Genomic DNA, 14431 nt, shown 5'->3' with positions numbered 1-14431 from the left:
AGCTGCTGTTCGGGCTCCGTGGGGTCGGGATGAGGGATGCATGTTATGCATCCAGAAAGGAAGGGTAACACAAAACTTTACTATGAAACATGCCAAAGCTATCTAGATTTCTGCAAGAAGCAGCCTCATGCTGACCCTGTTGTAACAAGCCCTCCACCATCCTTAGCCCCAGAGCCCCTGGGCTTGGTGGGAGGGAGGGAGGGAGGGCCCAGCATCACCCAGGGCTTCCCTGGGGCTTCCTGAGTGAAGTCTGGCAGCAGCAGCACCGATGGGACAGATGCCCACTTCTGGGGAAGCATTATCCCTCTGGCAGGGTAGAGAGGGTGGGCTCTCCCCAGAGATACAGATTAGACAGCGAAGGTTTGCCTGGATTTTGAGCAGCCCCAGAAGGGGTGTGGGAATGAGTGTTGGGAATTGGTGGCTGATGTGGCAGCCAAAGGAGTGTTGATCTCTTGCTAAGATTTTGGGTGAGACAGATGCCATGTAAAAACCCCATTATTCCCATTACCTGCAGGTTTCTCTATCCCCACTCCTGAGTTGTCAGGAGGAGAGAGGGAACCTTCCCACATGTCCCAGGGCAGCAGCATCCCTGCTCCAAGAGGCACAGACAGGCCTTGAGCACTACAACATTCAGAGCTCCTGATTTATGTATTTGCAGTAATTCAGGTATAGAACAAGATATATGAGCTTCATTCCCTTTGAGCCTACTAGGGAGTTAGAACAGACTAGAATAGAGACTAGACTAGAAATTAGAATAGAATAGATTTTAGTGGAAAAAGAGAACTACAAACATTTGGGTCTGGCCAAGTTAAAGGGTGTTGTTTAGGCCATTGTCCAGCATTGGAAGTTGGAAAAATTGCATGAAAGGACGGGAAAATATTTATACCTATTCTGGACTAGAGGTTTCTGTGGAGCAAAGAGAGGTGGCCTCTGGCCAGACCTAGCCAAGAAGCAAATAAGCTGTGATGGACTGAGGAAACAGGAGAAAGAGATGGCTTGTATCTGTTTGAGATTGTGAGGCTCTGTTTGCTCTCATCTAGATTGCTCATGCAAATCATTTATGCATTGTTATTTTACAGCAAATCTTGCTGAACTCTCGTGGTCTCCATGATGCTCACAAAGTCCACATGACTGTGTAAAACCCTTCCAATGCTGGAAGTACTGCAGGAGCCTGACCCACCTCCAGACTTCCCCTCATGAATGCTGTGGGTAAGTAATGTCTCATGGTGTATGCTGGGTTTGGGGAGAGGAGGGAAGTGAGGAGAATGTCAGCCAAACCTTACATGGCTCTGAATTGAAAGTGTTAATTAACAAACAGTCCATGGCCTGTCTGTCATACACCAGGCAGTCAGACATTAAAAGTCTGAAGTAAATAAATGCATATACCATCCCCAGGTGTCCAGCAAGCATGTGTTTCCCACACCTGCAGTCAGGAGTGACCAGAAAGCAGTTGATGATGACCCTCAATTCTCAGTTAAATGTTGTCAGAGTAGGGAAAAAAAAGACACAATGAAAAGGAAAAACATGAACCTTTTTGTTTTCCTGCATTCCCAGGGCTTTCCTGTTCTTCCTCCCCAGCTGCCAGATAGCAGTGGGGAAGAACAGACTGTCACTTTTTTCCTGAAATGTGACCTTCAGTCAGAAGGGTGGTGTGGCTGAGCTGGTCCTCTCCTTTTTCTCTTGCATACAAAGATGAGAGCACTGAAGGTACTGGATTCAGTAGTAAGCAAATTGTAGAAATTAATGACCTGTGATATTATCAGACTGGCTGATCTGATGGGCTAACTGGCTTGAACTCCCACAGGGTCTTCATTATGGCCTGTCCCAGACCAGTGAGATCAGGTAGCCCAAAGAAAAGCTATAGAAGGGGCAGGTGCTGTGGAAAGGCTGTCCTCCTTCATGGCAGAGCAGGGTTCCACGTCCCTTCCTTTGTCTTGATTTCCTCTAAGCAACTGGTGTGCTTCATAATGCCAAGAAACCAAACCAGTGAAGTTGCTGTGAGATCTAATTTCACCCCTTTTCCAAGAAGTGGTGGGTGACAGGCCAGGATAGGGCTGCTTTGATTTAACTTATAAAGACAGTTGTGTTTTTCTTGAGAGGATGGGAGGAATTGACTCCTGCTGAGAAATGAGAAACTGTAGTTAGATTTAAGGAAAAAATTATTCATGGTGAGAATGATTAAACATTGGAATGATCCCAGAGGGACTGTGGATCCTCCATCCTCAGCAGTAATCGAGAGGATAGGGCCCTGAGTTACTCAGTCTGACATTTATGTTAACTCTGGTTTAAGCAGGATGGACCAGGTGACTTTGCAAGATCACATCCCACCTGAATTATTCTGTGATGCTAAGAGTAAAAATACCGTTATTAGGAGCACAAACCCTCAGAGTCTAGAGTAGCCCAAGCAAGTGTAGATCCTTATAGAACAAAAAATTATATTCCCAGGACATTTTCAAATAGACACAAGGAAACACGAAGGCACATTTCAACAGAAGCCTTTGTCTCTCCAAATAATTGATTTTACAGAGGTCAATACAACACCGGAAAATATGTGCCCATATAGGTCACACCTTATTTTGTTCTGCAGCCAGATGCTCTGACAGTTTTAGCTTGTTCCCTCACACGTTTCTGACCACATATAAATTAAAATACTTAAATTTTAAAGAATAATGAGAATGCAGTGCTGTAGCTTGATTTTTGGTTGCACTTTGCCTCACTGTGGTTTGTGCTGTTGTGTTTTTTTTGCTTACTGTTTGATTCACAACTTCTCTGTGCAACTTGACTCAAGCAGCAGAAGGTTGCAGACTTTGCACTTCCCCAAGCTTCATGTTTCCTTCATCCAAAATGTCAATCTTATCTACAAACTTGCTATCTACTAGACTAACCCATTCACTGGTAAGGAGGAGACAGGGCTCTTCAGCTTGGAGAAGGGCAGAAGAAAGTAGTGCTTAGCACCGAGCTGGTTTGTGTAAGCTGGGGAAATGTCTCCAGACTCAACATCTTTGCACTCCCCTACTTTGAAAGTGCCCTGTGATATCCTCACCTTCTCAGGGACCTGTGCCCTGGGCATATGTGGACAGTGCAAGGCATCTGCTCTCTCATGCAAAATCTAAATGGCTCCCATCAGGCACAAATCAGCAATCTCACCCACAGCTTTTTTTTTCTTTCTTCTTCCCCCCCCCCTTAATCCTTTTTGATTGTTCTGGCTCTAGTCAGGAGCTGCAGATCTCCCACGGGGCTTCCAGGCAAATGCACCCTCTGGAGCCTGGGTTGCTGTGTCCCAGCCGCTCCCTGCCGGCCCGCAGCAGCCACGCAGGGCATGGCACATGGGGCTGGGGCTGCAGCTCGCACAGGGCCACGGGGCCTGGGCCTGCAAACCTGCCCTGGTGAGAGACTTCCCAGCCACCTGCTCCCAGCTGGCAGTGTGCCCCAGCCACGTCCAGGGTGACCTCATGCTCCATCACAGCCGGGGAGTGACTCAGGAGGAGCCCGGCCTGACACTGTCAGGCGGTGTCTGGTTCAGACACCCCCCAGCTGTTGCCCTCCCTCTTCCCCCACCCTGGCGCTGGCTCGTCCCCAGTGGAGGGGGATTTTGAGGCATTGGCTGGAAGCAAAGCCTGTGTCATAAAGGAATGCAGTGTGTGGAGACTGTTTGAGGACTGGGAGAGCTGTGGGAGGAGAGATCCCTTGTGTGTGCAGAGCTGCCATGCATGGAGGCCACAAATTGTCCCCACCTGTCCATAACGAACCTGGAGTCCCAGCACTGTGCAGAGGAGGCCTCAAAGACAGAGGGAGCATGTTTGGCATGGGCTGACAGGCTCCTGAAGAGCCAATTTTAGCAGATGGGGTGCTGTGTGGCTGTTCCCCCATCCAGGAGAAGCGACACAGCCCTGACACAGGGGATCTGCACCAGTTCCTGTCCCCACCACAGGCTCCTGCAGGACTCTGAGCAGTGCATGTGTCCATGATGGCCACGGGTGCATCATCTTGTTTGGGAGGTGACTAGGGAGGCAGTCTGGGAGTCTTCAGGCTCTGTTCCATGTCTCTAGGGCTCCACGATACCTGAGATGCTCCTGTGCCATCCTCTCCAGCATCTCTCCTTGCTTTGGGCACCAGCTGTGCTGGAGGGTCCCTCTGGTGCTGTGGGACCAGCTGGAGCACTCATGTGGTGGGGCAGGATGCTAAGTGAGAGAAATGCAAGTCGTTCCCACTCTTGGTATAACACTGTACACAGAGAAGAGTTAGGGGGGCAGGACGCTGGGGAGGTGATGAGCCTGGGAAGCTGGGCTGCAGGATGAGACAAGGTGCTGTGCCAAGGGCAGCCCAGCTAAGCACAGCACCAAGGAGCCTGTCTTCACCCTGCAGCCCTCAATGCCCTTCCCCTGCTCTCCTCTGGTTAATGCAGTGCTTAGGGACCAAGAAGAGCAGAGAAGAAAGCAAAACTGCAGGATGCCATGTCCCAGGTGTTGGAGGGGGAAGTGCTGAGACTACTGGAGATGTAACCATCACATTTCTGTAGGGTACTTGGAAGGGAGGACCACCAGCAGCATGGTAGGAACAGGGCCGAGGACATGCATCAAGTGCAGCTCTTGCTCTTCCAGCAACTGGACTGGAAGGGTTAAGCCCCAGCCCTGATCCCCACCTCCCACTGTCGTTCTGGGCAGCAGAGCCAGTTGGTGACAAGAGGCTGATGCTGATGAGGGAGCATGTGAAGCTGAAGCTGTGAATGGGGCTTTATCCCAAGAGGGACCTGCCTCTGCTCCTCCCTGCCCTGCTGCCAGCACCAGCTGCAGGCAGGGTCCTGCAGGCAGCACAGCAACGTGTCAGCAGCCTCTGAGCAGGGAACATGGGGCTGGGGAGGCAGGAGAAGTGCCCTTGAGGCAGGCTGAGATCTCCCACCAAGTGCTTGGACATCTCCTGGGAAGATATTCATGGCTGATCTGTGCTCCAACACATGGGGCTTTTGTGAGGGAGGCAAGGGAAGGTCTGCAGGCCAGCCTGGAGCAACCAAGGCCCAGGATCTCGCAGGAGGTTGTTTGGTACAGGGGAGCAGGTTCTCTGTTTAATGATATCTTCTCTTCTTGACTCTTTCAGATTAAAGACACAGGAAAGGAAGGACGCAGCCCTGGTTGTTCCCTCACTGTGCTGCTCTGGGGATGCTGCACCATGTCCTGAAGCCCTGCTGGAGGCGCGTGCCCAGCCCCAGCACACGGACCGTAGCTCTCCAGGTGGCACCACTGCAGAAGTGAGCTCCACGAGGCTCCAAAGAATGAGGCAGCATTGTCCCTGCTTGAGAAATGCAATTGCCTTCACAACTGCTGCTGTCTTGACCCTCTGCTTTGCTATAAAGGTGTAGATTCATCTGTGCAACAACTGCATCGTGCCCCTCCCCACCCAGGCACCCACCATGCCGGAGCTGGCAGAGCTGAGCAGCCCCCGCACCCCTGCCGATGCAGACCACATCCAGAGGAATATCTTGGAGGAGCATGTGGAACTCTGGTGGTTTCAGGACCCCAAGAAGTCCATCCTGTGCTACGGGATGGCTGTGGTGCTGATCCTGGCCTGCGGGATCGGGGGCATCATCCTGCTGTACAGCACGAGCAGCAGGTCTGGGGAGTGGCGGCTGGCTGTGGGCACCACGCTCTGCCTCCTGGCCCTGCTCGTGCTGCTGAAGCAGCTGCTGAGCTCTGCAATCCAGGACATGAACTGCATCCGCAGCCGGGACCAGATTGAGCTCCTGAAGAGTGGGGGCTTCTCAGACTGCCTGGTGCTGCTGCTCAGTGCCCTGGTGCTGCTGGTCTGTGGGGTCGTGCTCACCGTCCTCTCCAGCACGACCATGCAGCTCAGCTCTGCACGGCCACTGGCCAGCATGTTCACCAGTGGGATTGTCCTCCTGAGTGCTGGCAGCGCCCTCCTCCTCTGCCTGCTGCTCTACCTGCTCTGCACCTCCTGCCACCAGGCTGCTCCTCGAAGTCTGGAGACCGGCGAGATCCGTGTCTTCACCATCTCTGGCCGCCTCACTGCAAACAGGCGCCTTCCTCCCACCTCCAGCATGGCCAACCTCATCTGATCCAGGACACCCCTTTGTGAGCCTCACTGGACACAATCTGTCAGCAGGGCTGGCGCCAGCCTTTCCCCAAGGAAGGGTGGGCCTTGCAGTGTGCCTTGTGCTTCTTCCAGAGATGACTGGCGTGTGCTTTGCCCCAGGCTGATGGTGTGGCAGGGCCTTGGGGTGCCTGCACGGGCTCTGTGGCCTGGCATTAGGAGCACGGTGCTGGCCTGCTTGGTGCTTTCACTTCACTAAGCCTCCTGCGACAGCTGCTGCCTGCCTGGCTGTGACCCCGTCACAGAGTTCAGGTGAGCCCATCCTGTACCTCTGTGGACCCCAGTAGTTGCCTGGTTCCTGCAGCTCCCAGGGCCACTTTGTGTGCTCTCCGGGCAAGAGAAGCTGCAGTTGTGGGTGGTGTAAAACCACCCTGTGCTCTGTGCAGAGGCGCCAGCTCAGACCCACGTCTCAGATGGCACCAGCACTTGGTGCCTCTAAGCCCATGAAGACGTGTACACCCTGAGTGTGACACGATGCTTTCTGTACTGTGCATCTCTCCCTCTCAGCCTGCAGGGCCCCTGAGCAAGAGCAGAGCTTTTAGCAGCAGATGAATGGCAGGAAATGTTCTGCATGCCAGCAGGGCAGCACAAGCCAAGGGACCTCAGAGGGAGATGCAAGGTCTGCTCCTGAGAAAGCACCTGTGTGTCTGTGGGAGGGAGCATGGGATTAGTTTGGGATTCTGTGGGTCAGAATCCCCAGTATGGCTGGACCTCACAAGAAATGCCATTTGTATTTGCAATGCCAGGATCTGTTCCAAAAATACATCTTTTATGGGTTATAAAAGGGGCAATCAAAGAGTGTTGGTGTCAAAGTCCTGATAGGTTTTCAGTGCTGGACTGTGTGCCAGGACTCTGTTATCACACCAGTGAGCTCCAGCCACACAAGCCACTAATATCAAGGTGCAGCCACTGGGGGATGGTGGTGGGATGCCCGAATCCTGGAGCTGGGGCTGCTGTGGTGGGTGGGCGCTGTTGCCCTCTGACAGGAATTTCCCAAGCAGAAGCATCTCTGGGGCTGTGGGAGTACTGCAGCTCACCCCAGTCCCTGCCTATTCCCACACTGCTTCTGTTTTCCAAGTGCTGCAGCTACTGCTGGGCAGAAAAGTTCTTCTGCTACTTCTTGGGCCCTACCTGGAGCTGTTTGGGTGTTTTATCCCTATAAGGTGTCTATCACAGAGGTGTCTTTCCCAGAGGCAGATTAACAACTCACCCCAGGGAGCTTCTCCTGTGACTTGAAGCTAATTTACCTGACAAAATTCTCTTTCCTTCATAGACCCATGAACCATTTAACTTCCCTTTCCATGGACACAGATCCTAACATCCTAGAAAAGCTGTTCCTGTGCAGCTTCCTCTTCATCTTCCCTCCCACTCCTGTTTCCCTCTCACTGGAGCTGCTCTGCCCCAGCTGTTATTTTTAGTTATTATTTGCCAAGTTCCCTCTGCAATGGAACAAGATTGAGCTATTATTTTTTGGTGCCTGGTAGCAAATGTATTTGGAAGAGGACAGTAGCTCATCCCCTGAGTAGGAGTATGAATCCCTGTCCGTGTTACACCTGGAGGCACTGTCAGCATCAGGTATACAATGGACAATGAGGACTTCATCCCTCAGCAGTTCCAGACCACACCAACCTAATGCACTCAGATTGCATGAGGGAACTTCTGTTTTCATCTGACCTTGCCCAGCTCCTGCTGGCTTTCCTTGCCCCTGAAGCATTGGATTGTTTTCCCCAAGTACGGGAACACAATTTTGGCTTTTCTTCTCTGGATCTCTGCTATTTCTACATTTTTCTCTGCCACTTTCACATCATCCATAGAATTTATTAAACTGTTGTTTCCTCCTCTCTCTGCATCACTTCCCTTAATTTGCCCAAGAGTTCAGGTTATGTTACTAAGCTCAGGTCCTTCTGTGCTAAATCCTCTGCAAAGCAAAGAGCAGTCATTTCTCTCCAGGCTGTTTGACCCCAAGTCCAGCAGGGACCTCAGTGCATACCCAGGGAGGGACAGGCCAGAGCTGGACAGTTTTGCACCACTACTGTTGCTGCTGCTCTGCACACCTGTGCCAGTGCATGTGTAGTTGTGCCAAGCTGTACCACCTCTGCCTGCATCAGTGCTTTAGCAGTTACTCTCCAGTCCAACAACCTGCAGGTGCACACAGGCTGCAGCTGCCTGCACACCAGCTGTTTTGCACATCTGGGCATTTCTGTGTGACTGTGCCCAGCTGGCAGCTGTGTGCTGCCTGCATGTCACTGTGAATCCTCCTCTCCATAGCCCTTCCAAAATGTGCCCCAAGTGCCCATCAATTGTGCCAGAAAAGGATGCCTGGGGGGGAGTGTCAGCAACTTGAGGAAATAACAGCTACCAACAAGCTGTCCTTGAAGATGGCAGTTTGGTGTCTGGCTGCCCAGATGGCCAGCCTGTGCTGCCCTGTCACTGACTCACCTCTGCAGCAGTGCTGCTGGTTTGCTCCTTTCTTGGTTCCCATGCTGTATGTGGAAATACATAATAAAGCATTACAGAAGTCAACTGTGTTGAAGGCTGATGTGTGAGTCCTGGCTTCTCTGTGGAGCAGAAGGTGGCAAGGCTGTGAAGCTGGCCTCTGCTCAGGCTGAGCTCAGGGCAGAAACCGTGACAGCCCAGGATCCCTCCTGTAGCTGTTGTTTTGGCTCATCAGCTAATGTGGCAATGCTACCACAGCCCCCCATCTGCAGGTGCTTATTTTCTGAAACACAACTCCCACCTCCAGATGCGTGTGCATCTCCTTCTTGAGGACCTAGATGTAGCCAGTCCCCTTTACTGCTGCTCTGTGAACCCAAGATCTTCCCATGCCCCTGAGAGCTGCTCAAGGGACACACAGAGCCTCCTGAGTTATGTCAGTGCCAGCTGGTTTGTTTACAGAGAAGCTGTTTCACCCTGTGGTAGGGCTCGGAACCTGTCCGCCCACATACCTGCTACTGCTCCCATCTGCCAGCAGCAACCTTGGCCCTTTCAGCAGCTTCCTGGTGGGACCCCCTCTTGAGAAAGCTCCTCCTTTTCTGATCGACCCCCTTGTATTCCCAGCTCTGCATGACAGACGCATTCCCGCCATCATCCCCTAGCAGCAGCTGCCAGGCTCCTACCTGCTTGCACTGGAGCTGCCTGGAGAAAGGGGAGAGGGACTGCCATGGGACTGGGGGTCCCTGCACATGTGAAGAACCAGCTGTGTCTGGTTGGTTAAAGAATAAACGGTTGGGCCTCCCAACAGTATCAAAGTAGATAAGTAACCTACTACCAGGTACTGAGGGACAAAACTGAGTAGAGATCCCAGATAAATAAGCCTGGGAAGCAGCTGTATTTTTAATATCTTATAAGACATCTCTGAGACCAAAAGTAAAATAGTGCATCTCACACAAATTCATGGGATTGAAAAGCATATTGAAGAGCCCAGAAAATACCTTCCAGAAGATAAATGGAAAGTTATTTTCCCAGCCCTCAGATTCAAGTCTCCTATCTGACCTGAAAGATGTTAGAAAGTTCCAAAAGTCACAGCAGAGGTTGCATTTTCATGGGTAGCTGTTAAGATGAGCCCAGAAGTCTAAACATGAGGCAGTGACTGCAAAAGCAAAGCTCAGTTTAGAAATACGGCATTTAAGAGTGAAAACTGGCAGACTATAAGCTAGCAGATTTTCTTCCTCCTCCTGGCTCCAAACAGCACATTCCCTCTCTGGAAGGTGCTTTAAATCACTGATCTGTATTGTCCATCCAACACCTAAGCCAGTTGTCTCCTTTATTTATATTCTTTGATGTGTATTGTTTATTTTTGTATATGCTGTGCTAAGTGTCTCAGTAAGTAGAGAAATAAAAACGCATTTTACAGTGAAATGGAGGTTTGAAGATGGGGGAATTAGCCATGTGACAGGGCTGCAAGAAATGCCACGATGATGCTTCATGCTCTGGAGCATGATGGAGACATTCCTGGGCTATCAGGGGCAGTAACAACCAGAAATCTTCCCAGCCGGATGGAGGTATTACCCTTATTAATCACTCCCTAAGGGTGATGCCACTGCTGCTCCCTGCTTTTAACTCCAGCCTGATTCACGTGGACATAACCAGCTACAGCAGAAACAATGTGGAGTTACCTTAGTCTCGTGCTGTTCACTGTACCACGAAGATGACAGGAATGCAAAAATTATACTGTTTGTGTAACTGCAGGGTTCGAGGCACAGACAGGACTCTGTCATGGGTACCAGGGGCCGGGGCTGTCTCAGCCCAGGGCACGTGCCTGCCTGATGCTGCAACCGCTGCTGCCAACAAGTTCGTTCAGCTCTGCAGAGCTATGAGAAACGTAAGTGCCTTTCTGTCACGTCTCGCTGGAGAGGGAAGAGAAAAAACTGGGAAGGAGCAAAGCAGGAAGCAACGCTGGAAAGATGCGCACAGAAACGCTGTGACGCCGCAGCGGGGCTGCCTGCGCCGGATCAGGTAACAGCTTTGTTTGCGCAAGGTCTGTTGTGCCACAGACCTGCTCTGTCACCACCGCAGATAACAAGGAGTGTATTCATGGTCCTTGAACGCACACGCAAAAAAAGCCGCACCCCAGCCGTGGGGCTGGAGGTCTCATCCTGACTCCGCCACTAGGGGAGCCCCAACAAACCATCGCAGGCAAACGCAGGGTTTAATCATGATTTAATCACACCCTGAAGAGACAACACACTGACGGACAGAGCAGGGCTGGGACTGGCTCCACGGGAAAGCGGGGGCAGCGCCCAAGACCCCGGAGGGAGCACCAGGGCAGGTTCCTCTTCCCATCCAACCAGGCAGCCCAGGTGTAACAGGCACCTTCTTCATCCTCAGCAGGGCCAGGAGAGCAGCACCAGGTGCAGTGCCCTGGTGTCAATGCAGCCCTGCTGACATCACACTGGAGCACCATGAGGACGGCTGCCTTCAGTCTCCATCACCATGCCTGGCTCACTCCTTCTCCTCCTCCTCCCCGCTCCTCCTTTGAGCCCATGCCCCAGCTGAGGGCAGGTGGGAAAGGGCAGGAAGGGGATGGAGGTGGAGAGGACCACAAGAGGCTGCAGAGGCGGTGGCTTGGGCTGCAGGCTCAGATGGAGAGATGCAACTCCTGCTCCCTTTCCTCCGGCAGCGGCTCACTTAGCTGGATGTAGTTGTCCTCGATGAAGCCGTCGTCATCCTCAGCTTGCAGGTCAGCAGCACCAGGCATGGGGTGGCTCTCACCACTGCCCTCCTCCATGGGGCAGCCTCCAATCGAGCCGGTGTCGGGCAGGGGCCGGTGGCGGTAGCTGGCGAAGTGCTTGTGGAAGAGCTTGCACTTGGCAGCCAATGCGATCAGGATGGAGATGCCAATTGCTGCCACCACGATGCCCACCAGGTACGGCCAGCTCCTTCCCCCCTTCCCAGAGGGCAGTGTGGTTGCTGTGGTGCAGGAAAGGCATGTCAGGGTGTGGTGGGTCAGCCATTCAGCAGACCCAGCACCTCTCAGCAGCCAGCCCATCCATGCCTGTGGCATGTAGCCAGCACTAGATGGCTTTCATTAGGAGCGACAGAAATGCTCTTCACTAAGGAGTAGTAGCTACCAGGTGTGTGAACTCTGGGGGAAATGGCCAGACAGCTCTGATACTGCTGCCCATCACTGTGGAGTCTGTGTTCTGGCATCTGCTATCTGTTCCAAAGCCAGCAAACACCTCCAGGTGGTGGCCACCCTCCCAATCCAGCCACTGCATCAGCACTGTCTGGGCAGCCCGAGCCCCTGGGACCGTGGGGCAGAGGAGGGTGTATTTGCTTGCAGCCCCCTCTGGGGTGGGAGAAGGCAGGAGGAAGCTAGACCTTAAGGACATCCCTGTAGCTGCAAAACTTACTGTTGCTCTGGGCCACTGTGATCTGCTGCACTGTGCTCACCTCCCGAGGAAACCGCTGCTTCATCTGGCAGGCCAGGTCCTGGGAATCCAGAGCTGCGATCGCCTGGCCCTGCAGCCCTGGGGGAGATGCGCAGGTCACCTGCACAGCTGGGAGACACAAGGGCTAAGGTGAGACTGGGGATCTTTGCCAATTCTCTCCACAGTTTAGAGGTGCTCCCTGCTTGGTCCTGGGTTGGTAGGATGCATCACAAGGTGCTCCTGGCTTTGCCCTCCAGCCTTGCCAGTCCTCAGCATATTGAAAAGCACAAGCAAAGAAGAATTCCCTGACCAGGGAACTGTGCAAGTGTGTGACCATGATTAGGAGGCTCCTTTTAATTGGCTAATGCCAAATTCATGGACACTGATAGAACCTCCACTGTCACAGGGCTGCTCTTGCCTGGGGGCACAGCTCAGAGGGTTGGAGCCTAACCCTGCTCCACAGGAGGATTTGCCAAGTGCTCAGCAGCTCTTCAAAGTATCACCCCTACATGTAGATACATAAAGTTGGATTTATGTATTTCCCAGAAGAGTGTCTAAATTATCCAGTCTGGTGTTTCTGTAAATCCTTAGTATCCTGTGTAACTGCAAGCAAGAAACTGACACATTTTGGTTCTGTGTCCTCAACAGGGTGGGAGAGGTCCCTCGAGCACCATTCAGAACCTGCCCAGGGGTTGGAGCAGGAGAACTGAGCGTGACCCCTTGACCCAGGGTTCCTCCTGCCCGACACCTTTACTGTCACCAACCCTCACCTGCTCACCTTGCCTGCGCTGTAGCCACTGCTGCAGAGGGTGCACGATGCAGTTGCAGACCCAGGGGTTCCCTTCCAGCCAGACCTGTGGGACAGCCTCCATCACCTGCAGGCTCAAAGTATCCACAGAGACCAGTGCATTGTGCTGCAGGTCCAGGTGGAAAAGAGCCTTCAGCGGCAGGAAGAAAGAGGCCTCAAGCTCTTGCAGATTGTTATTTCTTAGGAGCAGTGTGCGCAAGTTTCCCAAGCCCTTGAAAGCATCAGTGTGGAGGTAGGTGATGCTGCAGCTGCTCAGGTCCAGCAGGCGCAGTGCCCCGAGGTTGGAGAAGACTGCTGGGCTCAGTGTCAGCAGAGCATTGCTGGAGAGGTTGAGGGAGCGCAGAGAAGGGAAATGCATCAAGAGGGTCCCGTGATGGGGCAAGACCAACAAGTTGAAGGAGAGGTCCAAACCAGTGATATTTCCTGGAAGGGAACTCGGAGCATGCAGAAGGCTCTTCCCATTGCAGTCAGCCCATCCCTGGGAAAAGAGATGCTGTCTAAGACGGGCTGTCTGTGCTGGGGAGGATCTCTAGACTGAGACTCTCCAGAAGTTCAAATGTCTTAATGAATTACTGTTGCAGAGTTTAAACAAAAAAACAAACAAACAAACAAAAAAAACAGCTGTAAAAAACAAACAAACACATGGGCTTCCAGTTTGGTGTGGGCCAGGATAAATGGAGAAAGGTGAGCAGGACAGCCCAGGACTGAAAGCAGCCAACCTGAAGAAGTAAAGGAGGAGCATGGAGAGCTGGGGGAAAGGCGGGATGGGTATGAAGGAACCAGGAATTTAACAGCATGGATGGGCACCCTGCTCATTGCAGTGTTTGGGCCCTGCAGGCAGAGATGCTGTGCTGAAAATTCACTGCGGTCTGTAGTCCCAGGTTTCCAGGTCTGGCTGCTTTCCAGCTAGCTGCCCTTTCTGTTTCTTTGCCTCTCGCGTGCTTTCATCCAGTTCCTCCACCCCTCCAGGGCCTGTTCCTCTTGTCAGTCCCTGCTGTTCCTGCTCACTTGAGAAATGGCTGTGCTCTTACAAACCTGGGCTGTTGAGGACTGGGTGAGCCACAGAGGCAGCACACAAGTCCTGTCTCAAGCTCAGGGACGCTGGGGAAAACAGTGCAAATGTTTTGAGGGAGTATCTGAGAGCTTGGTGGGCAGCACTGTGCTTTGCCATCTGCCCGTGAAAGCCACTTTTCCTGCTTCCTCCCAGGAAGGAGGGAGGAAGCCTGGCAGAGCCAAGGCACTGGCTGCAACACTTGTCCCTGTGGGATAATTTATTGTATTTCCTGATCCTTGCCAGGTGCTCTGTGATCCTGACCCCACGGTCGGCCTGGCCTGGCTTGGTCAGTGCATCAAAGTATGTGAGTGCAGAGTGAAGGGCTGGGAGCCCCTGGGGACTGCTCCTCACTGCTGCTCTTTGCGCAGTACCCCTTATGCTGGCCACAGCCAAGAGACCCCCCCAGAGTGAGAAACACGTCGGTTTTCATGTTTCAGGCTGTGCAGAGCAAAAGCTGCCCAGCACATGGTGCTGTGACCCCAGCTGTGCTGGCAGGGCCGGGAGTGGGGTGGCCCTGCCCACTGCCCGCACCAGACCCCAACTCCCCCCTACCTGGCTGTCGAGGCTGCAGGGATGTCCCATCACCACGGAGCA

At 52.8% G+C, this 14431-nt stretch overlaps 2 protein-coding genes across 2 annotated transcripts; one reads left to right on the top strand and one right to left on the bottom strand.

Moving 5' to 3' along the window:
* The first annotated feature begins 5407 nt into the window (after positions 1 to 5407).
* On the top strand, positions 5408 to 6070 carry TMEM125 (transmembrane protein 125). The gene has a single exon (XM_010006582.1). The coding sequence runs from the start codon at positions 5408 to 5410 to the stop codon at positions 6068 to 6070; it is 663 nt and encodes a 220-aa protein (XP_010004884.1).
* Positions 6071 to 11182: 5112 nt separating this feature from the next.
* LOC104396821 (chromosome unknown open reading frame, human C1orf210) lies at positions 11183 to 14431 on the bottom strand (the record flags this gene model as incomplete). Its single annotated transcript, XM_010006717.1, has 4 exons — positions 11183 to 11514; positions 11958 to 12104; positions 12754 to 13261; positions 14390 to 14431. Coding segments are annotated over 4 exons (1029 nt in total), but the record flags the coding sequence as incomplete, so codon positions are not given.

Source organism: Chaetura pelagica, unplaced genomic scaffold, assembly GCF_000747805.2.
Source record: "Chaetura pelagica isolate M959 unplaced genomic scaffold, ChaPel_1.0 scaffold69, whole genome shotgun sequence".
NCBI lineage: Eukaryota > Metazoa > Chordata > Aves > Apodiformes > Apodidae > Chaetura > Chaetura pelagica.
This window is presented reverse-complemented; position numbering and strand designations above follow the sequence as displayed.